The sequence below is a fragment of the Chiloscyllium punctatum genome, chromosome 4, assembly GCF_047496795.1.
Source record: "Chiloscyllium punctatum isolate Juve2018m chromosome 4, sChiPun1.3, whole genome shotgun sequence".
Classification (NCBI taxonomy): Eukaryota; Metazoa; Chordata; class Chondrichthyes; order Orectolobiformes; family Hemiscylliidae; genus Chiloscyllium; species Chiloscyllium punctatum.
Genome location: NC_092742.1, coordinates 63,771,318 through 63,797,623, shown reverse-complemented (window position 1 = coordinate 63,797,623; position 26,306 = coordinate 63,771,318). Strand labels below are relative to the sequence as shown.

Below are 26,306 nucleotides of genomic sequence, written 5' to 3'. Positions count from 1 at the left end.
AGCAGATCAAGGAGCAGTTTTTACAAAGACAACAGACTTTTGAATTTAGCTAATCAACTTGAATCAGATACTTAGAGGCCTAAAACCTATTAAATTTAAGTCTGATGGTTTTGACAGCATGGGACCAATCCTATTGTAACAAATATTGATATGTCATCAAGGGTATAAAAAAAGGGGGCAGTTGGACAAAGACCCCAGTGTTAGCTGCCAGGGCTAACAGCCCTCAGCTCTCAAGAGAAAATTGCTGGCTCTCACAGCCTCATCTATGTCTTTAAGAAAGCACCAGCTAAATAACAATGATTCCAGTTAATATTCCTAACAGAAGAATCTTCAAATTATTATATGTTTGATATTTTCCCAGTCGAAGAAGGCACAGAACATTCCGGAAGATGCATAACCTGGCTGTAATTTTGAGAAAGTAAATTCTAATTTTTTTATATGAATGGGACTCTTATTTATTGGAATAGCATACCATCAGAATCTTGCTTTATTTGAGAATAGTAGTTTGAAGGGATTTATTTAGTTTGTTAATAGTTAATTTGTTCACCGTTAGAGTTAGATAAATTAATTGTTACTTGCTGACTTTAATGGGAGTGTCAAGGATATATTTTATTTGACCACTAGAAGTTGCTGAAAAGCAGGTTACACTACTTTTCACACTCCTTTTACAGATTATCGGGCAAGATGTTCCTCTTTGGTTGTTTCGGTTTTAGTTCTCAGTCGGGAGTCAACATCTGTTTTATAACACTGTAACAACTGAAATTAGATGTCACAAATAAAAAATGAGAGAAGACATGTACATAACAAAGCAAGATTGGAAATAGTTATATTTCTCTTATTGTACCTATATAGTTGAGAAAAAATAAAGAGTGAAGGTAACTCATTTCATAGTTGACTGATAATTTGCCTGCATAATTTGAAGAAAAGTGCAGACATCTTTTTAACGAAGGACCGTAGATTAGGACAAAGTGTTCCTGCTTGGATTTCACTATTTTTGTTTGAGGACAAGTCCTTCACAATAGAAGTTTTTAAACTATAATCCTGCTACAGAGGGAATGCAGAAAAGGTTTACTAAATTGATTTCCTGGGATGACAGGATTGACATTTGAGAAGAGATTGAGATGGTTAGGATTGTATTCACTAGACTTAAGAAGAATGAGGAGTAATTTCAGAAACCTACAAAATTCCAACAAGACTAGACAGGTTAGGTCCAGGAAGGATGTTCCTAATAGTGGGGGAGTCCTGAACCAAGAGTCATAGTTAAAAGGACTGAAATGAGAAGAAATTTCTTCGCCCAGCAAGTAGTGAGCTTATGGCATTTACTACCACAGAAAGTAATGGAGGCAGTAGATGTAACTTGTGTGGCTAAAGGGATCAAAGATCATGCCAGGGCTGGAATTGGGATATTGAGCTTGATTATCAGCCATGATCATATTGAATGGTGGAGAAAGCTCAAGGGCCTACTCTTGCTCCTACCTCCTACATTTCTACATTTACATGACTAAATATCTCATGCAATAGAGACTCTGTTTAGCTATCATTGTCTTTCAAAAAAGTTGCTCAGAGTGCCTGGCAATGTTCAACATCACAAAACAACATATGGAAAAGCTTGAAAACCACCACTGTGTCTGCAAATATAGTGATATAACCTATTTGTCAGTAACATGCAGTGTGGGCTCGGAGTTGGATGGTTGGGGAGGAGCAACAAGGTAATGTTTATTTCACTACTCTCTGCCTCCTTCCCTTCCTATCGTTCTATATCTAGTGTTCAGATTTGTCTCTATGATCATTTCCTTTGTAGAAAAGGTTTAGTTTCAGTAGAATGTATGTGAAACAAAAATCAACTCCAATGTAACTTTACTTTTCGACCATGCTGTTCTAACAAACAAGAGGTTTTCAAAAACAATAAAAGGACCATTCTTCTGCCTTTTCCTCACACCCATTCACATTTTTTTCTGTTTAATTAATCATCATCCAATGCCCTCTTGAAATGTTTCAATTGAATTTGCTTGTGTGCACTTATTCTCAATCCTTTAATGAGTGCAAATACTTTCTATATATTCTGTGAAGACAATAGCTCATGATTTAGAAAACTTCTATCATAGATCCTCTTATTTTTTGACAAGGAGAATAGTCCCAAACTCTCCATTCTATCTCAATGCTAGACTTTCTCAAATGTAGAACAATTTTTGACAATTTCTTATGCACTCTCTCCAATGCATTCACATCCCTCCTCGTGTGGCACCCAGAACTGTAAGCAATACACCAGCTGAAATCTAACTAGTGTCATATACAAGTTCAGCATCTTTTTATTTCAAAAATATACTTTATTCATAAAAAACTTTGTATTTGTACATTGTTACAAATGCAGTTCAGTTCTGTACAGTAGCATATTGAATAAACAAACAAACATTTGAGTTTGACTCTAACCTAACAAATCAAAGATATCTCTTACACATATATCACGCATTTGAGGCACTGAGAGGGTCTGATAACTAAATTAGCTTCAGCAGCAAGACCTCAGACACTTTGCCTTGGTAGCAGCTGTCCCAAGCATCAGCCACACCTAAGTGTTCCTTTCATCTGCCCTGCATCCTTCAATTGTACACAAACATCCAGGTCTCTCTACTCCTGCACCTTCATTACAATTGTACTCCATATTTAAATTTTCTGTCCTTCCTACCAAAATATATCACCTTGCACTTCTCAGCACTGAACGTCATCTGCCACCTAAACACCCACTCTTTGCAGTTTACATTGATGTCAAGTTTTGTATAATCTACAAACTCTGATATTATCCCTATACGCCAAGATCTATCTATAACCCTTAACTCCTTTTGATCAAAAGTCTACCTAACTCAGCCATGAACACATTCAAATGACCTAGCCTCCATCGCGCTCTAGAAAGAGAATTCCGCAGAAGAAAGAACCTGAGAAGAACAAACTCTTCCTCAATTAATTTGAGACCCTATCTCAAGAGAAACATCCTTCCAATATCCATCTTGTCAAGCCCTATCAGGATCCTATAAACTTCAATCAGGTCAACTCCCATTCTTACAGCCCCTGATGACAGCAAGTTCAACACTTCCTCACAAGTCAACCATCATCTCATCAATTTTATTTTAACATATTCAAAGAGCCAAAAATTACATTACCCACCTTAAGAAACCAAGACCTGTAAATAGAGAGACGGGATAAACTACCAATGCTTCACCAGAGACTTGCACTGATGATATGTTACCTAGTATGGTAACGAAACATCTGAAAACAAACCTTCAAGATCAGTGAGCTAACTTACATACTTACGTTCATGTTCTGTGCGACACTGTAGAACAGGTGGGTTTGTGGGTGTAGAAGTCAGCAGCAACGTTGGGGAGGGGGGGTGGGGGGTGGGGGGAGTTGGGTGAGGGATATCGCTCTCTCAGGCTTCTCTGTTCCTGATACTTGGGTCCTCAATCAGGCATTGAGTATTTTGAAGGAGGGGGAATTTCCTTTCCTCATCCACTTCCTTTCCATGAGAAAACAACCAGCCTGCATGGGTTTATTTGTCATTCACATGACACATTGACAGGCACATTCACAGTTGGGTTCACACAAGCGGTAGTGGGATTAAACCTCCTTCAAGTGAAGCTCCCACAAACAGTGTACCAAGTTACATACAGCAGAGGTCACATGACTAACAATACACCAAGTACAACTGGTTTTCTCCAAATGTCCCTCCTTTTATAAGATAAAGTATTATCATTTTTAATTACAGACTATTCAAGTTCTCCAATTTGTATTATTCAGCATGTATATATCATTCAAAAATGCTTGTCCTTCAGATTCAATATCTTTCCTGGGTTGATGCCTTTGACAGCATGTCACCTTGTTCCTTCTCGTCTCGAATATGGAAGATTCTACATTTTGGATTGATCTTTTTCCAGGTCCCAAACAACATGCACAATGACGAGTCAGAAGGGAGAATGTGGCAAGGTTGTTAATTTTGAGAAGAAAAGTTTGATTTTCCATCCTAGGTTTGAATGGTGAGAATCTAAGGATTGAGTGGCAACAGGCTGATTTCCATGCATTTACATTAGTACTTATGTAATTTCCTATACTTTCACATGGCAGAAACTAGATGGCTTGAAACTGCCTCAAAAGTCAGAGTAGCTGTAGTTCACTGCTTCCTCCTCCAGCAGCACTTCAAAAGCTTGTGATTTCAAATAAGGCTGATGGACTATAACTTGGTGCTGTATGACTTCTGGCTTTGTCCACCCCACTCCAACACTGGCACCTCCACACCATACGTGGATGTTCACAACATCTCTATTTTGCCTTGTTGTACACATTGCTGCGTCATTCTGAATTTACAGACTCACTGTACTTCTGTCTTGCCTTGACTCTTTAACAGTCATAAAGCCAGACACGTTTGCCACAATGATCAGATAAAAGGGCGGATATATTACTTTATGGCACTGCTCTATGTTAATGTCACACCTGCAGAATGTGCAAGCTGATTCCCATATAGATTCCACATTGTTAGAGCTAAAATCCTTCCTCACTATGGTGTTAATTTCCTTTTTAACCAGCAATGCAAAGGTGGTGGCCTTTGCCTTTTTGACTGATATTCAGTTCCCTTCCCTGGTCACCTTGCAACCATGTCTCCATAATCCTAACTATGTAATATCTGTTCTTATTTATTTGTGCAGTTAATTCATCTACTTTATTTTGAATGCTCCGCACATTAAGGCACAAAGCCTTAAGGCTTGTCTTTTTGACATTATTTGTCCAGTTCCCATTATTTTTCAGTATGCCTGTTTGATCTTGGTCTTTGATTTCGCTGCCTATCACTTTTCTTATTCTCCTTTTGTCTTTTGTCCTTGTCCTGGATCCCCCATTCCTCTGACTCCTTGCATAGGTTACTATCCCCTGCCATTTATTTTAAAGTCTCCCCAACCTCTCTAGTGAATATTCCCCTTAAAATGTCAGTCCTGGTCTTGCCCAGGTGTAACATGTTTAGTTTAAACTGGTCACACCTCCCCCAGTACCAGCCATAATGCTGCAAGAATTTGAAACACTCCCATTTGCGCCATCTCTTAGCCAAATATTCATCTGATATGTCCAGCTGTACAAGCAATCCTGAGAACTGATGGTAGCTGGGAAAAAGTTGCTTTATTATGAAGATAAAGAGTATGTGTGCGTGTGTTTTTTGAAGTAGGGGAGGGTGGGGAGAAAATGACAAATGGAGACAGACCCCAAAAGAGACACAACAATGTCTTGGAGTCTCGTGTGTGACCAGAGATTCACCTGTCTATTCTTTTGATTGTTCATTTCAATATTAGGACAGTATGGAAACCTGACTGGGAAAATGTCAAACATATAATAATATTTTGAAGCTAACAGAAGTTTTTTTAAAAAATGCTCCTTAAAAATTAGTTAGAACAGTAGCAAAACGTCAAATGGACTGTGCAACAATACTTGGCTTCAATGCATTATTTTAAATTTGATGTGGAGGTGCCGGTGTTGGACTGGGGTGGACAAAGCCAAAATTCACACACTGGGTTACAGTCCAACAGGTTTACTTGGAGGTACAAGCCTTCAGAACGCTAATCCTTTGTCAGGTAGCTAGTGGGGCAGGATCGTAGGACACAGAATCAAATTGGTGTTGTGATTTTTAGCTATATTTTAAACTGTATGCAAACATTAATTTACCCCCACATGAATAGGGCATGCACTGAGTGCTTGTATATTGTTAGATTTCTGTCTCACTGGGATTTTCTAAACCATGATTCCTAATTACTGATAAAAGGTGAGTCATGCTGGTGCTTTACGTCTATTATAAATGTTTACTATGTACATGAAATGGGTGGACTGTTACCAAGGAAACACATCTAAAATGACTCATCATTCAACATTTTGAAAGCAAGACAAATTCAATTGTATTTGCAATGCATTTCAATGACGTTAACACAAGTCCTGAGACAAGCTACCAACTAAATTATTCATGTATAAATTAATCACACTGAAACCAATTTATGCAATATGATTGTAACTATTTATAATTCACACACATTCGTGACTAGCATGATATTTCATAAGTTGCTGAATGATACCATTTTGTATATTCAATGCTATGAAGGATAGCAAAATAATAGAAACTATTCTAAATATTATGTCAGGTAAAGAATCTAGCAAAGTCACTGGGTGCATTGGAATCAGTCCTACAATCTCTGCTCAACATATTTGGTAACTATGCTGATAAGGCAAATATTAGAGCTTAATTTGATAGGTTGGCTAAACATTTAACAAGATTGATAAATGACCAAGTCGAAGATAGCCAATTAATCCATTCAAAATTATAACAATAGCAATCTTAGATTGATGGCAATCTGCACAATGGACAGCATAAAAACTAGCATAATGAGGAAAATTAAATAAGAAAATAAAGTTGACTCAAGTCTGCTAGAGTTAACTATACCTATTACCTCTAATCCACAAAAGAGGATCCAAGCTATAGACTGATTTGTAAACCACAAGTATTATTTTAAATTAAAGCAAAAAATAAAGGAGAATATAGTGAGAGAATTCGCATTTCAATTAGAGAAGTGTTAGTTTAAACCACTTATCAGGACAATCCTCTTAACTTATTTTCCCTTCTTTGTTCTTTCACAGGATTTGGGCAATCAGCATTCATTGTCCATTCTTATTGCCCTTGAACTGAATGCTTGCTGGGGAACCTCAGGGGGCAGTTAAGAGTAAATCGAATTACTGTGGGTCTGGAGCCACACTTAGGCCAAACCATTTGAGGATTTCCTTTTCCCTTACAGATCAGTGGGGCTTTTACAATAATTGTTCACAATTACAATGGCCATCATTACCAGGCCAGTTGTATATTCCTGATTGTTGATTTAAATTCTATGCTAATTCAGTTGACATGGTGGAAACTGAACCAGCAACCTCATACCTGGATCTCTAGATTGCTGGTTCACTGACTTTACCACCATGCACCATCCTCCCTAAAAGGAGATGAATAGAAAGAATACCTACTACGCAGGTCATGGAGGCAAAAACGACAGATACTTCAGATATGAATAGATTTTATATTTTGGGGAGTTAGAATGTAATACGTGGATCAGATAGCCTATAGTATCCTTATTTACGGTGAGTTTATTTTGCATTGCTGAGTATTACTCAAGATCGAAATACTGCCTAACTCTTTTAAAGAAAAAACCTTGCATTAATATACCACTTTTCATAACTCCAGACTGCCTCAAATTGCTTTCCAACCAATTAAGTACTTATCAAGTATCACTATCATAATGTAGGATCTACAGCACTTGCAGATCACAAATTAAAATAAACAGTAACATGATCATTCTTGTAAACACCATAGAGTTAGCTAGTGTTTAAAAACAGATCAAAGCAAGAATTTCACAAGATTTCACACTATAAAACTTAACCACAAAGAAAAAAATAAAATCCACAGCGGCCAAACATTATTGTATAGGCAACTGACACACAATACAGCCTATGGGACATGGTTTGTGGACCATGTCCTGATGAAAAAGTCCCAAACACACAGTTTAGGGGAGGAGGGCTTGATGAAATGGTCTAAAGAAGTGCTTTTCAGAAAATGCCTGCAGCAAGTGATTTTGTTGTCAACTTAAACTCTACAACAAACCTTTGACATTGGAATCTGAACTGTGTGATATTTATGATAGAACAAAAATGATCCAAGAACAGTAGAACTTGGATGATAGAATATATACAACTTCATATGCAAGTCCAATATTGCCTTGTGTAAAAAGTCTCCCTTCCCGATAACACTGCGGATATCCCTACTCCTGAGACTGCAGTAAATGAAAGGTAACTCACCGCCATCTTCTCAAGGACAATTAGACATAGGCAATAAATACAGCCTCAGTCAATGTCCACATTTTGTGAATGAATTAAAGAAAAGTAGGTTATATGGATTTGCCTTTGCACAGATTTATTTGAAATGACGTGGGCTTGTCTTCTGGCAAATTTCACCAGGTATTCTGTTTTTCTGTGATGTTCATTGAGGAATAAGTATTGAGCAAGGCGCTTCAGTTAATGCTTCAGGTCAAAATAATGTTATGGGAGTTTCAGTGTCTACAGAAGAATGGAAATAGGACCAAAATTTAGCATCACATTTGAAAAATAGTACACCATTGGAACTTAAGCATTTCTGAAGTCTTGAAGTGAAAGTTAAACCCACAACTTCTGGTGTGAGAGAGGTACCACAGTTGTCACTACATTTTCCTTCCTGTAACTTACACTGCACATTTTTTAAAAAAAAAGTATTTAACAGTACAGCTTTATTGCACGTGGTTGAGCAAAGACGTTGATATTTTGACCTTAACTATGCTGTTAAAGGTGGGCTACGTTTGGTGACTAGATAGGAGCAATACAAATCCAATTCCATCAGGTACCTCTAAGTTACAGTATTGCCAAGCAAAAAATACCTAACAAGTTCTTTAAGGTTTGATCAAAATGATTGCAAGACGACCTGTACACTTCAATACGTAGCTAATTTATTGGGTTAAAATACCTAATACAGTACATTTATGAATTGATATTAGTTAGTTTACACTACTCATACAACTAAGTTAAATAACTAGGTTAAACAACGGAGATAAACATATGAGTCTCACACTGCCTTTCTATCTGTCAGGGACTGTGGGAACAGTGGAACTTGGAGTTCTATATCAGATTCCACAGCATCAGTCATACTAATGCCAGCGTAGTGATATGAAGTCCAGTGAGCAGGGCAAAGTTCACGATATTAACACTATCATGAATCTTGGGTCATGTGCTGAATCCCATTTCATCATAATTTCGGTACTTTTCCAATCCCCAACAATAGGTGGAAAACAAAATCCAGGTAGCCCTATATAGACCATATAAGCAGACAGTTCCCACCGACGCTCAAGGTTAGGCAGATACACTCCGCAGCCAAAGTAGGTTGTTTTTGCATAAGACCTGTTTTTCATGTACTATTCCACTTCACTTCAATTGCTCGTTGTCTTGTCTAATTTACCCTTAACGATCAGGTTTGAAGACATAGTTTTTAAGCCCAATACTAGTTATTTACATTTGCAGTTAATAGCCTAATTCTTTAAGAACTTAAAACAAGGAGCAGCAGTTAATTTGGCCTTTCAAGCCTGCACCATCATTCAGCAAGATCATAACTGCTCCAACCAAAGCATCAACTCCACTTTCTTGCCTGCCACCATAATCTGCAACTCCCTTGCCTAACTGATGAAGGACTGACAAGTGAAAATCTAAAATTAAAAAATGGGAGATTATTCATTGAAAAAAAATCTAAACAGTCACCATGTGTAAATAGACAGAATACGATGGAACAGAAATGATGGCATGAAAATATTCTTGTAGAATTATGAAAATTATCCCAAATTTGATATTCTGAGCAACAGCCTCTGGATAGTGATTCAAATTGCGACCAGTTTTAATTTTGGTAACTCAGGACACTGATACTTAACTGAACAGTAGCAAAAAAATTAAATGTGCAACTTTCTGGCTTTGGATGGATTTAATTCCTCCATTGGTTTGTACCAACTCTCACAATTCTGCATTTCTCACAGTCTGACCTTTTGTACAATTAGAATTCCTACCCTTCTATTTGCTGTGTACTACTTTTGTCTATAGCTAATGTATAGTTTTTAAATAAACAGAATAGGTATTAAAATGGATAACATCTTAATATGGCCAACAAATTTATATACCTTATGAAACCACCTCAAAATTCTAAAAGATAGTAACTTGTGTGTCAGAATATTTCCCACGTAAACACCATACCTGGTGCCATTCCATTTCAGTAGGTTAGTATTTTCCTATTTTGCATAATTGTGACATTGATAATTCCACAAATATTAATAGGTAAAAGCATAAACAAATTTTTTGAGCTCCCCAATACTCACAATTTTGGACTGATTACCCTTGGGTGCGATGTTAGCGACATTTAATCCATCAATTACAATATCATAAGGCGGACGGTTTTTCACAAAAGTTTGGAAATGTTGCAGTTCCTTAAAAAGGCAATTAAAACCAATTGTCAAAATGTATTAAATATATTTCATGAATATATTATGAAAATCTGTGGATTCCAATTTATACAGAATCTGTAAATGCATTTTCGATTTTTCTAACATGAATCTTGGCAAATCCCACAAGTGAGAAATTGATTTTATACCAAATGATCAAACAAGTTAACATCTGAAATATTATTTATTTATGGTTTTATTAATTGCTCAGTCAAATCATTCTGCTACTTTTAATGACCCAGGTCCCTCTGCCCCTGCACCCTCTTTTGAGTAGCACCTTTTATTTTTATTATTTTTCTTATAGCAAAACGTATCACCTCACAATTCTCTACATTTCACTTCATTTGATACCCATAAGCCCTATCCACAAACTGGAATGTCCATGTCGTTTGAAGTTCTCCACTAATATCTTCACAGTTCACAATGCCTCCAAGTATTGTACTATTCACAAAAATCAAAAAACTTTACCCAGGTCTAGGTTGTTAATATAGATTAGGAAAACTAAATTCTTAACACTGATCCCTGGGAAATCCACTACAAACATTCCTCCAAACCCAAAAATATCCATTAAATGATCTGTTACCTGTCACTCAGTCAATTCTTCATCCATGTCTACTGTCTCTTTAAATTCACAAACTAAAACTTTATTCCTATGTCTGCTTTGCTGCATTGCATCATTGCATCAAGTACCTTTTGGGAGTCTATTAACATCAAATCAACAGTACTGCCCCCACCATCCTCTCTGATACCTCTTCAAAAACAAACTTCAGCAAGCTAATCAAACAGAATTTCCAGCCAGAAAATTCATGCTTGCTTTCCTCAATGAATCTGTACTTGCTCAAGTAACCATTAACTCTGTTCAAAGTTACTGTTTCTACAGGCTTCCCCACATTAAATAAACTGGCTGGAGTTGCTGGGCTCATCTTCATAGATTTTTGTGAACAAGGGTTGCAAGTTTACAGTTATCTAGCAATCACCTGCAGGAATACAAGGTAACATTACAAAAGTAAATTTAGTGTCAGAACTGTTGTCTCAGTAATTATGATCTTTAAAAATTCACTTACACTTTAATGGACAAGCCAGAATATTTCTTCGCATGCTTAGTGGGTAAAGGTTTGTGTCTGCTGCTGCTTAATTTATGGCCAAGTCTATATCATCTTGTGACAGGTTTGCTCCCAGTTAATTTCCCAAACTGAGCACACCAAACATGCATTTTGTCTTTCGTTCATAGATAACATTACTCCTTTCTCTTGGAATTATTTTATCCAAATCTGTTCCTGTTATTCCAGCCAGTTTTTCAGCTTATACCCATTTGCTTTGGGATTCAACCTTTACCTTCTGCTCATTTTTATTTTGTATATTAACCTCATCTATTTCTAATTTCTTTACTTGGTCTGATGATAATTTTATGCCTAGTGGGGAAAATATAACATTGCTATTCTATCAAAGAAATTTGCAGAGTAAACTTTGCCATGCTACTTAAATGCTTAAGCTTCTTCCACTATTTTTAATGCTTTCCTTGACAGTAATATAAACATACCCAAAGGAAAAAGTAAGTAAGCTTGTCTTTCTGAAATGTTTTACAATAGTATCATAAATGACTGTTTTGTGCCCAAGGAAAAATGGAGAAAAGCAGGCAGTGAAATTCTAAGAATTGTTAACAAAGAGCAATAGCTCACCATCTCCAGACACATTAAATGTTTACTACCAGATGTAAAAGCTTGTAGCAAAAGCTTACTGAGAAGTTCATTGAAATAACATAGAATCTCAGGGATGAAATCCACCCCTCTGTGCGTATGTAGCAGCCAGTTCTTTTTAATCTTCAGGCTGTGAAACATGGAATTCTTTTTATCTACCTTAATTCTATTTCTGATATTTAAATATGCTCTGAAAGAGCTACTTATTGAACAGACCATTGCTTTTTACATGTCATTCTTATGTTATTGGCATTTAAAGTAAGTATTTTTAATACTGTGGTTAAAGTTTGTTTTTCACCTGCTTTCTGATGTTAAGAAAAAGTAGAATAGGATTCTATGTCATTAAGCTGCTCCTTACTCTGGTAATATTTTATTATTGGCAAACATTCAACAAATTGAAATTTCATGTTTCATTCCATCCCTGATAATGATGAGCAGTTTTTGGAAAAGTTCATAATTAAAGGATTAATATGCTAAGAGCGAATCTGATTGCATGAAGGACTCTATTACTGTCCAACTTGATGTTTTCATTTGAGTTTAGTTACTTGGCAATTATCTCAGGGAATTCAGCACAATCCTTGAATGCAAGCTAAAAGAAACCACACCTTCTATGCCTTAATCAATCCCTAGTTTCACAATATCCACAAACATGTCTAAAGGAACTCAAAACACAAACGCAACTAAGTAATTAAGCACAACACAAATAAATGAAGAGGATCACAAAATCAATGCCTCTAGAATTATATTTTTGTTGTTAAAAATACCTCCACAAAAATTCTTTTGTGACAGTTAACAGAATTTAAAAGAACATGTTTAATAATGCTGCATTGTTTTACTGACAATGATATAAAATTATTTTCTAACAACAGATCAAGAAAAAGAATACAATACGTAAAAAATGTCTTAATAAGCAAAAATGTTCAGCGAGAGTGAAATGGTACCTCCTCTTCTGTTAAAAAATAAAATTGCAAATACTGGCTGACAATGAAGAGAGAGTGTATTTTTGGAAAACAGCCAAAGCAATTTCCGTAAACAAAGAAACTTATCTACAAATACCCATTTTCTGGGTTTATCGAAACTAAAGTCCCAACAGAACAGATAGAAACATGCACGTTTCCAGCTGCAAGTATAATGCCAACTTGGTGAGAATAAAGAGGCTGTACAACGCATATAAAAATATGAGGTATAACTCCTATACTGCTGGCAGCCCATTCTTCCACAATCCACCGTTGCTCTAAAGAGTTGTCAGATTGAACTCAAAAATATTAACTCTACTTCTCACTTCCTGCAGATGCTTTTAGGCCTGCTGAGTTTTTCCAGCATTTTCTGTTTTTATTTCCATTGCACCACTTATTGTACTCAGGGAAACTAATCTTATAGATGACCTTTAAATACAGAGACCTAAGTAAGAGCACTCATGCTTCTCTCAAATATAAATCACTAAAGCTACCAAATCCCAGAATTCTCCCCAAGCCCTATTTCCTTCTCAACTCGTGATGGCCCCCTTATGCCTCTGCTAACTTCGGACTGTAGCTCCCGTGCCTCAACTATGCATCTCCTGAAACTGGATGGTCTCCTCCAGCTGTCTACCTTAACACAATTGAACTCCCCTGATATTTCATGTCCATCTGACTCACCTCAACCCTTGCCACCTCTCTTACCCAAAATGGGTTCAGATTACTCCTCTTCAGACGTTCTCTAATCCGCACCCCAGCCTGCTTCACTCAAACTTTGATTCTCTCAATCCCACAACCCCTGCTCAATCCACTGTTTTACCTCTCTAAATGCTCCAAACATCCTCACATTCTGGGATCCTCTCCTGGTTTCTGACAACACTTCCCAAATGCCACTGCGTCTGTGATAATGAGATAAACCTGGGAGTCATCTTCATTTAATGAGTTCTTCACATTTTGTTAGCGATACTCAAATGAAACTAGATACTCATTATCTGGAGAATCTCTGATTTCACCATTCAGTTACTAAAGGGCACAAATTGTGTACCCTCTATTCCCAAAAATAGGCATGGCTCAATCTCTAAACTATTACATAAAATAATTTATATTCTCTGCACAGACCAACTTTCATTCTTGTGCCACCACAAAGTCATTTCCAAATGTCAGCAGTATCTACATCAAATCACCTTATGGATTCCAGTGATACTATTGCCATTGAATGCAATAAGGTGATAATTAAATTATGTTATGGGGAAGATTGTCAACAGGCACAATTATTAAATATTATGCCACATATATTGGACTGAAATGTTGAGCAGATCTTGCTTTATGCAGGCAGAGACTACTTTAGAGGAATTGCAAATGGAATTGAACACTGTGCAATGATCCGCAAGCAGGTCCACTGACCACTGTCCTTGCCTCTAACAAATAACTATATTCCTGTACTCTAGTCTGCTGCAAGCTTTCTCCCCTGATGTTAGTGGCTCATGTTTTATGAGAATTTGTTGGTTCCCACCTTGACAAAATGCAGCTTTCAAGTCAAGGAAAGTCATTCTTTCCTCCCCACTTCTGTTCATACTTGGGCCAGCATTGTAAGAAAATCTGAAGGTAAGAGATCCTGTCAGAACCTAAATAAAGCATCTGTAAATAAGAAAGAACCATTTGATGATACTATTGCCTTTGAAATAGTGGTATTAAGCTGCTTTCTTCATCCACTGCAGTCCATGTCTTGCTGGCGATGATAGAAAAGGAGCTCTCAGATTCTAACTCGAAACTGTGAGGCAATGGCAATTTAGTGCCAAATTAAGATGCTGTGCGTTTTGGAGAGAAACTTGCAAGAGGTGGTGTTTTAATGAACCTACCATCCTTGTTCTAAGTGGCAGAAGTTGCAATTGGAAAATGCTGCCAAAGGAAGTTAAATGCAGTACGCCTTACAGATGATATACACAGGTGCCATGGCTCACTGAGGTGGGAAAAGGTGCATATTTAAGAGGCTAGTTGGATTATTAATCAAATGGATTGCTTTGACTTGGATAGTCCAGATAGTTTTAGAATGCTGTTAGAGCATTACTTATCCAGGCAAGTGGAGGGTATTCCATCACACTCATGACTGGTGCCTTGTAGACAGGCCTTGGGAATCAAAAGTCAAGTTGCTCATGACAGAATTCCAAGCCTCTGTCCTACTCTTGTAGCCACAATAATTACATGGCTTATGCAGTTCAGTTTCTAGTCACTGAGAACCTCTAGGGATATGAATGGGACTTCACTAATGATTACCAAGCAGGGATGGTTAAATTTCTCTTTTGTTGCAGAGGCTATTTTCTGGCATCTGTGTGCTATGCATATTATCTCCTACTTATCAACCTTGAATGTTGCCCAGGTGTTGCTACATACATATGCCTTCAACCCCATGGCATCAATGTGGACTTCACCAGTTTCCTCATTTCCCCTTCCCCTACCTCACCCCAGTTCCAAACTTCCAGCTCAGCACCGTCCCCATGACCTGTCCTACCAGCCTATCTTCCATTCCACCTATCCACTCCACCCTCCTCTTTAACCTATCACCTTCATCCCACCCCCATCCACGCATTGTACTCTTTGCTACCTTCCCCCACCCTCCTCCCTGACCTATCACCTTCATCCCCACGCCCACTCACCTATTGTACTCTATGCTATTTTCTCCCAACCTCCACCCTCCTCTCATTTATCTCTCCACCCTTCAGGCACTCTGCCTGTATTCGGGCTTTTGCCCGAAACGTAGATTTTCCTGCTCCTTGGATGCTGCCTGAACTGCTGTGCTTTTCTAGCACCACTCTACTCCAGCTGCTGCATACATGCAGAAACTGCTTCAGTACCTTAAGAGTTATAAGAAGCACTGAATATTACAACTATCTGCAAAAATTCCCACTTCTGACCTTGTGATGGAGTGAAGGTCATTGATGAAGTAGATGGTTGTGTCTACCCTGAAGAACCATGCAGCAACATCCTGTGGGTCAGATGTTTACTGTCTAACAACCATAGTTGTCTTCCTTTGTGCTAGGTATGACACCAACCAATGGAAAACTTCCCCCAGAATTTCATTCATCTCAATTTAGCCAGGGCTCCACAGTGCCACATTCAGTCAAAAGTTGCCTTGATGCCAAAATAAGTCACTTTCACCTCACCTCCGCAATTCAGCACTTGACTATGTTTGGACCAAAACTGTAATGAGATTCAGAGCCAGTTACACCACATTCGATAGATGAAGAAAAAGGTACGAATAGTTAATGGAAAGAACATATGCAGGCAAATTTCCACATTGTTATGGATGTAAGTGTTATAGATATGTTGGAACAGCTTTGCGAGCAATGTAGCTAGATCTTGTGTACAGGACTTAAGACTTTACTATATTCAAGAAGTTCAATCACTTTTTTGATATAACTTGGAGACAACAAATTGACAACTAGAAATTTGCATTGGTTGAAATCTCATGAGGAAACCAAGAAGGTTCACTTAGCACTACTGATCAAAGGTTGTTGTGAATGTTTCAGTGTTTTGTAGTAAAAGCTTTGCTTCCATTTTTGTTGATAAGGATATTCAATGAAGTCTCTTCCTCCCAAATGACATCCTCCTCTATAGATTCTGAATATATGAGTGGCCATTTAAGCTGCCACAAGTGTGCGATTTTCAGATGCAGCATACCATCACCTCTTTCCCAAATGTACACTTTCCTAATCAAACTAGAGACTGTATTAGAAATCTGATGATATTTCTCAAAACAGGGCCAGGGCTGGGCAGAATAATCTGTCAAGCTATACTGTATTTGTACTGAAATGAAATATTCAGGCCAAAACTTAGATTAGTTAAGCTTACCCTGGAAATTGAGAATTAACATTAAGGCCTTCCTGATCTGTCTGACAGACACATAATATACACAAGCTGTCAGGGATACATTTAATTTATGTATTTTACCAGATACTAAGTTTCTGGATGGTTCGGTGAGTAAAACACACGAGGAGGAACTAAGCATAGAAAGACTGCTGGACTGACACTTACTTGAAGCAAATTTAGTTCAGGTTGACATTACAATTTATCTCAATGTCTCTTAACTTTATTACTGAAGGAGAACGATGTTTTTTAATGAAGCAGCCTGAGAGGGGTCAGTTGCTGCATGTCAGAAACATGGAGATTAAAATAGGCTTTTCTTTTGTTTATTCCAAATAATACAAATGCCATATTTTGAACTGAAATTGTGTTAGTACAGACAGTTAAAATGTGATCTGTGCTGATCGATAAAATCCAGATTCATTTCTACTATACATACTTTGGCACAGAGTGATGGGAGCAAGCAGAGGCAAAAAGGTAATCATAAATACAGCTGCCAACATTTCTTTTGCATATATCGTTGCAGCTGTATCCAGAATGCTATTATTCAAAACTTTGGGAACACAATCACACAGCACTGGAGGTCATTGTGTCTATGCCTTGCTTTAATTTGCTTTAATTTCCCACAATTCCGCAGAGTCATTTTTTTAAAAAAGTGTTTACCCAATTGTCTTTTCGAAGTTTTCATTGAAGAAGATTCAACCTACCCTTTCAGGCAATGCATTTCATATCATCTCATAACGCTATGCAAATGGCTGTGAGTCCAAAATCAAACGAATAAATCTTATATAGAAAGTTGAAGATTAAAATGCTAATTTTTAAAAAAATTGGTTTTTCTGTGTTGGAGTCAAGACTGATAAACAAATCAGAAAATATATGGGAAGTTTGTGACAAAAGCACCATCTGCTGGCTACAAGTTGATAGTCAAATAAAATTGAAATAAAAAGTGTTGACTCAGCTGCCATACAGAAATTGAGTTGATGTTTCACAGAGTCATGGAACACCTTACTGAAGTCCATATAGATCACAGCTACTGCTCTGCCCTCATCAATCCTCTTTGTTACTTCTTCAAAAAACTCAATCAAGTTTGTGAGACATGGTTTCCCAAGCATAAAGCCATGTTGACTATCCCTAATCAGTCCTTGCCTTTCCAAGTACATGTACATCCTGTCCCTCAGGATTCTCTCCAACAACTTGCCCACCACCGACGTCAGGCTCACTGGTCTATAGTTCCCTGGCTTGTCCTTACCACCCTTCTTAAACAGTGGCACCACGTTAGCCAACCTCCAGTCTTCCAGCACCTCACCTGTGACTATCGATGATACAAATATCTCAGCAAGAGGCCCAGCAATCACTTCGGTCCAACCCATCCATGCCGACCAGCTATCCCAACCCAATCTAGTCCCACTTGCCAGCACTCTGCCTCTATCCTTCTAAACCCTTCCTATTCATATACCCATCCAAATGCCTTTTAAATGTTGCAATTGTACCAGCCTCCACCACTTCTTCTGGCAGCTCATTCCATATGCGTACCACCCTCTGTGTGAAAAGGTTACCCCTTAGGTCTCTTTTATATCTTTTCCCTCTCACCCTAAACTCAAAACCTCTAGTCCTGGACTCCCCAGCCCCAGGGAAAAGACTTTGTCTATTTATCCTATCCATGCCCCTCATAATTTTGTAAACCTCTAAGTTCAACCCTCAGCCTCCGATGCTCCAGGGAAAACAGCCTCTCTCTATAGCTCAATAGCTGAATGAGAACTGAAAGTCAGAGCTGGTGAGAGATGGTCATCAACGACTTTTTAATATTGTTGTTATCTACTGCTAACTTTTCTGGACCCTGAATCTACTTAAGAAGTGATGAATTGCATTTTCAATTTTTGCTGAAAGACAAATTCCTAATTATATTCTGATCTTGTGTTTCACTCATAATTGATTTGAGTCTTGACTAGTTTATCAAGATTTCTCAAAAAGTTCATTGGTCGGACCTGGCGTGTTTTATTGTGCTGAGGTCTTCTTTGTCAATAGCAATTTTAATTTTAATTGCTTATTAAGCTGGCTCAAATCTACGGAGAACTTCATTTGAAGATAAGGTTACAGATTGATATTTACAATGAGGCTTATACATTTTCATTAACTTTTATTAAATATCAACTCTGTCAGTATTTGCAGAAACACCATATTTAAACAACTGTCTCCTGGAATGTTAATGAAAGTTTTGTTTTCTTCCCCCTCCAGTACTTTACTAGTTTATGAAAGGGGAGAAAACATTAAGTCATTAACTTTACAGAAGATAGGGGAGCAAATTTACAAATATAGCATAAAAAGCTTTTGAACAGTTCAAAATTCAAAATAAATATAGTTTCTCCTGGAAAAAAAAGAAGTTTGTTCAGAGCAGTTACTTTATGAAGCTTTCAGGCCAGGAATGTTTGGTTAGCATTTTGTATATTATTACAAGACTAAAGTCTAAGCTCTCACTTGAGAGTGTGGTCCAGAGAAAAGGTCTCAGATCATGAGAATAATATGGAGAAACAGTTAACTCAAATCTACAGATTTTTATAGGCAAGTCATTTCTCTGGACTTTTGAGTAACTGTGAAATAACGGTTTGGGAGGTGTGGATGAGATTTTTTTTCTGATATAACAGTTTGATAGACTTCAAAATATACCTGTAAATAAATTACACAATGAACTGTAGAAGCTGGAGATCTGAAATATAAACAGAATTTGCTTCTGAAACTCAGCAAGTCTGGTGACAGTTGTGAAGAGAAAGCAGAGTTAACATTGAGGAAGAATCCCTGAACTCGAAAACTTAACTCTGTTCTCCAAACAGCTGCTGCCAATGTTGAGTTTCATTCACAATTTGTGTGTAATATGTAACAATTTGGTTCATTTTCATATTTATTTCTTGTGTAATAAACTTCTATTTTGTTTCTATAATAGAATCTGAAGCCTTGTGTTCATGTTTCAGTGGAAGACCACCACAGAATATAAGAAAACAAAATACAGCCTATCATCCAGATTTCATTCAGGGTTTAATTCAGGACTCATCTAATAGCTGAGATGATAACAGCACGATTCTTTAATTTCCTGATTAACGCCATGCAGTAACAAATAAACCATTCCTACAAGTGTTTGCTGTCCATCACTGTCTTAATTTCACTTAAAAAGATTCCACATTTACTTCATTCCTTGATGATCCTTCCTTATTTGCATACTGATCCCATCCCTCATGATCAACATAATATCACCTCCTCTTCCTTTTTGCTAGTCCTTCTGAAATGTTACAAAGGCCTTGAATATTTAGTTCCTTGTCTTACTCACCCTGCAGCCTTGTTTCTGTAATGGAAATTAAATCATACTCATTAAAAATTGTATTTTTAAAGTTGCAGTCGTACCAGTTGGATTCCCTTAACTTTGTTTTATGGACATTATTCAAAATTCCAACTTACATACATACTTTTTACATGTTTTAGATTCACTTGATTGTTACTTTTTGTTGTTATTTTTCCTTTGTTCCAATTTGGAGTTACCCTTTGGTTCTCAACTTCCCAAATCTTTTGAACCCCAGCAAATCTTCCTGTGTAAATATTAATAAGGGTCCTGTCAAAGTGTAACCCTTCCAGCTTGCACACATCCTATCTACCTCTAAACCAGACCCAAATGCCTCAGATATCTGATGGCCTCCTTCCAATACCAATTCTACAGCCACATGTTCAAATCAACCTTCTATTTTTGTACTCACCACTGAGTATAATTCTGAGATTTCTTTTCTGGACATTCTATACTTTATTCAAGATCTCATCCCCTTTTCCAGCTATATTTTTGGTACTGGGGTGAACCACAACCTTTGGTGGTTCACACTCCCCCAGAAGGATGTCCTATAGCTGCTCTGTAATTTGTGACCCTGACACCAGAAAGGAAACATTCCATCTGGAGTCATATTTACTAGTTGTTTGATCCCCTGCCTATGCAATTCCTCTCACTGTTTCTCTTTCACTCAGCCTCCTCCCCTCCTTTACAGTTGCATTACCCTTGGTGCCTGAGATTTCCCTGCACTCATCTGAGAAACCATCATTGGTATCCAAAATAGGAAGCTGATTAGCAAGCAAGATAGACTCAGCAAATTCCTGCTCTGCCTGCAGAGCTCTCGAAAACTGCTAGGTGGCCTGCCATTTCCTCTCCATATCTGTACACCCCTAACCTGCAGTGTGATCACCTCCCTTAATGAACTATTCACAAAGCTGTCTGACTCACCTAATGATTCAACTCAAGTTCTTAGAGTGCAAAACCCAGAGTTCAAGTTTGTGCAGCTCATGACACTTACCACAGATGCATTCATGCCAAGCAAATCCACAATCTACCACATTCTGCAGGGCATATGTTCCATAAGGTCAAACTGACCTACCATACAAAAACTTTAAATAAACCTATTCAAATTAGGATAAAGCACTCACTCATTTCTTGACAACCAGCCTCTGCTCTGATATCAGAGTAAGGCTCAGTTACTATAGTCTGAAAAGGATATAAAAGCAAAAAAAAATACACATCCATTTTATCTCCAAACTCCTTACTCACTTCACTTATCCTTTGGGTACACAAAGTAGCTGTAGTAATTGGAATCAGATTGACTTCATTGATTGGTCCAGGTTAACAACCCCAAACAGGAAAATCTTGGCTGACCAAAATAACCAGGAGATTAACATCTCCTCTGTTCATGTGGCAGACTCTGAGCTGGTTGGTCACAGCTGCTGTACTGTGCTTAGGTAATTAAAAGGGTAACAAAATCCCAGCCACTTAAATAAGAAAACAAAACTTAGTTTCTCTTATTTCAAAGAGTTGTTGAGGGATGCGCTAAAGCTTGGGACAGCTGCCGCCAAGGCGTGGTGGGGAAAGACCACCGTATAATGTCAGCCTGCCTAAAGAAGAACAGGGGGCCCACGCAGTCATTTGGGCTCTGCTGACGCCTCAGCTAAAAATGTAATCGTACAGACCTGTAAATAGGAATGATTACTCTGTTTTGATATGCGAAGAAATGGAATGTTTACATATGTATGGCATGTCCAACAGTACAGACCATCAAATTATTTTATGAATAAAGTATATTTTTGAAATATATAAAAAAAAGTCTTAGTTATCTGCAAAATTAGAGTCATAGAGATGTACAGCATAGAAACAGACCCTTCGGTCCAACCCGTCCATGCCAACCAGATATCCCAACCCAATCTAGTCCCACCTGCCAGCACCCGGCCCATATCCCTTTAAACCCTTCCTATTCATATACCCATCCAAATGCCTTTCAAATGTTGCAATTATACCAGCCTCCACTACTTCCTCTGGCAGCTCATTCCACACATGTACCACCCTCTGCATGAAAAAGTTGCCCCTTAGGTCTCTTTTATATCTTTTCCCTCTCACCTTAAACCTATGCCCTCTAGTTCTGGACTCCCCCATCCCAGGGAAAAGACTTTGTCTATTTATCCTATCGATGCCCCTCATAATTTTGTAAACCTCTGTAAGTTCACCCCTCAGCCTCCAACATTCCAGGGAAAACAGCCTCTCCCTATAACTCAAATCCTCCAACCCTGGCAACATCCTTGTAATTATTTTCTGAACCCTTTCAAGTTTCACAACATCTTTCTGATAGGAAGGAGACCAGAATTGCATGCAATATTCCAATAGTGGCCTAACCAATGTCCTGTACAGCCGCAACATGACCTCTCAATTCCTGTACTCAATACCCTGACCAATAAAGGAAAGCATACCAAATGCCTTCTTCACAATCCTATCTATCTGTGACTCCACTTTCAAGGAGCTATGAACCTGCACTCCAAAGTCTCTTTGTTCAATAACACTCCCTAGGACCTTACCATTAAGTGTATAAGTCCTGCTAAGATTTGCTTCCCAAAATGCAGCACCTCGCATTTATCTGAATTAAACTCCATCTGCCACTTCTCAGCCCATTGGCCCATCCTTTTGCTGATAAATTATTGCAGGTAAAAAAGAGGAAAAGATAGCATTTGCTCAACAGAGGCAAACAGACCTTGCTAGGAGTTAGTTTGGCAGCTTCCAAGATTGGTGCCATAATAATGCTCTTAAAAAATAGATTTGACCGCCAATTTAAAAAGTTTACAAACTAGGGGTAGCAGTGCATAGGTTGCAGCTGTATCGGATATGTGGTCAAATGACAATGTCACTTGCAGGGGAGCTTTGTTAATACTAAGTCAGAGGTGGGAATGATTCTTGTTATAACTGAACATATTGTAACTGACTGAATTCGCATTTTTATTCCTTTACCAAGACTGCCTATTTTCATCACCTGTTTCCAACTATATTCCAGTCCATAGGCTTGCCTACATTATCTCTAGATTTGATGACCAACATTTAGAACATAGAACAGGACAGCACAGTACAGGCCCTTCGACCCTCTTTGTCGTACCAGGCTTCTATCCTACTCTAAGATCAGACTAACCTACATACCTTTCATTTTACTAACTTCCATGTACCTATCCAAGAACGGCTTACATGTCCCTAATGTATCTGATTCTACTACCACTTTCACGCACCCACCACTCTGAGTAAAGAACCTACCTCTGATATCTCCCCAAAACCTTAAAATTCTGCCCCCTCATGATAGACATTTCCGTCAGGGGTAGAAGTTTCTGGCTATCCACTTGTTTCTCTCTGGCCAGCTTCCCATTCCGCTGTTATAAATCTGCTACCCATATCTTAACTTAGACCAAGTCTTATCCAAGCCGTCACCCATACATACTGATTTACTTGACTACCAATATTGATTTTATAATCCTCATCCTTGTTTTCAATTCATCCATTGTCCTGATTCTCCCTATTTCTGTAACCTCCTCCAGCTGTCCAAACTATCTGCACTCTTCCTACTGTGGACTCCTGTGAATCCACAATTTTAGTACTCCACTCCAGCCATAACCTCTGGAGTTATTTTACTAGACCTCTATGAAAACTCCTTGAAGACATTACTTAAGTCCTACCTCTACAACACACTTAAATAGTAATTTCATTCAAACTATACTGGCTTTGTAGTACATTTGGGAAGTAAACTTTATTCAAAGCAGGCAAAAAATAGTGTAAATTATTATCTTGGAACTCTTAATATTTGTGATGCAAGTTATGGGATGGTGAAAACTCTGCTGAACATGCTACTTACTCCAACCAAACTTTTAGGGAGCAGTAATAACGCACCCAGAAATGTACGTGTCAAATCTCTCTGCGCATCTTTTGGGATTGAGAGCAAAGCAAATATCCGAAGTTATTTGCAGCTCTGCCGAAGCTCAAAATCAATCTTACAATAATTAAAACTTAAGCTGGGCCAAATAATTCTTTAACTGAACAGACAGCTGCTGTAAATGTTTATAACTTGCAAACACAACCTTGAAACCAGGTGGCTCAGTGGTTAGCATGCCGCCTCACAGCACCAGGGACCCAGGTTCGATTCCAGCCTTGGGCGACTGTGTGTGGAGTTTGCACATTCTCCCTGTGTCTGCATGGGGTTCCTCCCAAAAGATGTGCAGGTTAAGTGAATTGGCCATGCTAAATTGCCCAGTGTTCAGGGATGTGTAGTTTAGGTGCATTGGTCAGGGGTAAATGTAGAGTAATAGGGTAGGGGAATGGCCTGGGGTGGATTACTCTTTGAAGGGTTGGTGTGGAGTTGTTGGGCCAAATGGCCTGTACCACACTGTGGCATTCTATGATTGTATGAAGCAAATGACACTGCTTACCTGAGGAGTTGTCTTTTTAAATGTATCTGTCCCTTGAATAATGTCATTCATCACACACTCTCTTAATAAGTGATATTCTTCCACACTCAGCTGAATTGATTCCAGTAATGTGTTGCATACAGGGCATTTTCCACTGGAACAAGAATTCAAATCAAATCAGTTTCATATGCAGACACTAAGAAACGAGTTACAAAACTATAATAAAATATTAGGAAAAGTCACAATTTGTAGTAAGAGATGCATCATTGTTTAGTTCCTAGCATTTTCACTACCAGTTGTAGAATTTACAGAAAACTGTAATGCAACAATTGGTCTGTGTAGCAATTCTATATATGGTCAGGATTTCATAACTTGCCAAATTGTCTTCTGCAACAAGCTTAATTGCAGGATATGAAAACAACTTTGTGTAGACTTCTACAAAGAGGCAAAATTACAATTCAATACATACATAAATCCTTAGTGCAAAATGCAGAATATTTGGTGCAGGGGGTGCATAGAAATGGGGGATTTCTGCCTACCTTATTTGACATTGACACATCTTTTCTATCAAAAAGACAAACAAAGTGCCTGTTTCAAGTTCTCTGCAACACACTTTACTATTTGATCATGAGAAATCACAAGGCATTATCATGACAGTACATTGCTGTTTCTTCTTCATAAATTTCAGATTACGAACTGAACACAGTGGGAAATGTTGATTCAAATGCCGTTGTCAGATGGCTGTAATTGGCAGATGGTTTCAGAAGTAACTGAAATGATACAGTTACTATATAGTGAATTTCAATTCTGTTAAATTGGAGACTCGATCCTTACATTTTTTCATTTAATTTTATCTTTCAGACGAGACGTTAAAGAAAAGTTCGCCTGCTTATTCAGATGGAGTTACAAATCTCATAGATTCAAAGTAAAGCAGAGATGGTTTTCAGGCCACCACTATAATAATATCTTATTCACAAATAGAAAGACCATATACACACACTGCAACTGTTTTAACTGAATAAAACAAGTAAAAACAGGTAAAACACTCGATTAGTATCTCCCCCATTTTCTGCAGCTCCACACAAAATCTGATCTTTGAGGGGCCCTATTCTCTCCCTAGTTATTCTTTTGACCTTAATGTATTTGTAAAAACCCTTTGGATTCTCCTTAACTCTATTTGCCAAAGCTATTTCATGAACCTTTTTTTGCCCTCCTGATTTCCCTCTTAAGTATATTCCTACTTCCTTTATAATCTTCTAAGGATTAATTTAATCTACCCTGTCTATACCTGACATATGCTTCCTTCTTTTTCTTAACCAAACCCTCAATTTCTTTAGTCATCCAGCATTCCCTATATCTACCAGCCTTCCCTTTCACCCGAACAAGAATTTACTTTCTCTGGACTCTCATTATCTCATTTCTGAAGGCTTCCCATTTTCCAGCTGTCCCTTTACCTGCGAACATTTGCCCCCAGTCAACTTTTGAAAGTTCTTGCCTAATACCATCAAAATTAGCCTTCCACCAATTTAGAACTTCAACTTTTAGCTCTGGTCTATCCTTTTCAATCGCTATTTTAAAATTAATAGAATTATGGTTGCTGGCCCCAAAGTGCCCTCCCACTGACACCTCAGTCACCTGCACTGCCTTATTTCCCAAAAGTAGATCAAGTTTTGCACCTTCTCTAGTGGTTCATCCACATACTGAATCAGAAAATTTTCTTGTACACACTTAACAAATTCTTCTCCATCTAAACCCTTAACACTATAGCAGTCCCAGTCTATGTTTGGAAAATTACAATCCCCAATCATAACCACCCTATTATTCTTACAGATAACTGAGATCTCCTTACAAATTTGTTTCTCAATTTCCCTCTGACAATGAGGAGTCTATAATACAGTCCCAATAAGGTGATCATCCCTTTCTAATTTCTCATTTCCACCCAAATAACTTCCCTGGATGTATTTCTGGGAATATCCTCCCTCAGTACAGCTGTTATG

General features: G+C 38.0%; 1 protein-coding gene across 5 annotated transcripts in view; it reads right to left on the bottom strand.

Moving 5' to 3' along the window:
* prorp (protein only RNase P catalytic subunit) overlaps positions 1-26,306 on the bottom strand; it is a 76,217-nt gene that overhangs the window by 32,929 nt on the left and 16,982 nt on the right. For 4 of the 5 annotated variants that reach the window (XM_072568872.1, XM_072568871.1, XM_072568874.1 and 1 more), the window contains 2 exons: positions 24,331-24,463; positions 9,945-10,052 (listed from right to left, as the gene is read on the bottom strand). In XM_072568872.1, the coding sequence (XP_072424973.1) occupies positions 9,945-10,052; positions 24,331-24,463 (241 nt within the window). The remainder of the gene's footprint in view (positions 1-9,944; positions 10,053-24,330; positions 24,464-26,306) is intronic. The other variant, XM_072568873.1, reaches the window with a different exon arrangement.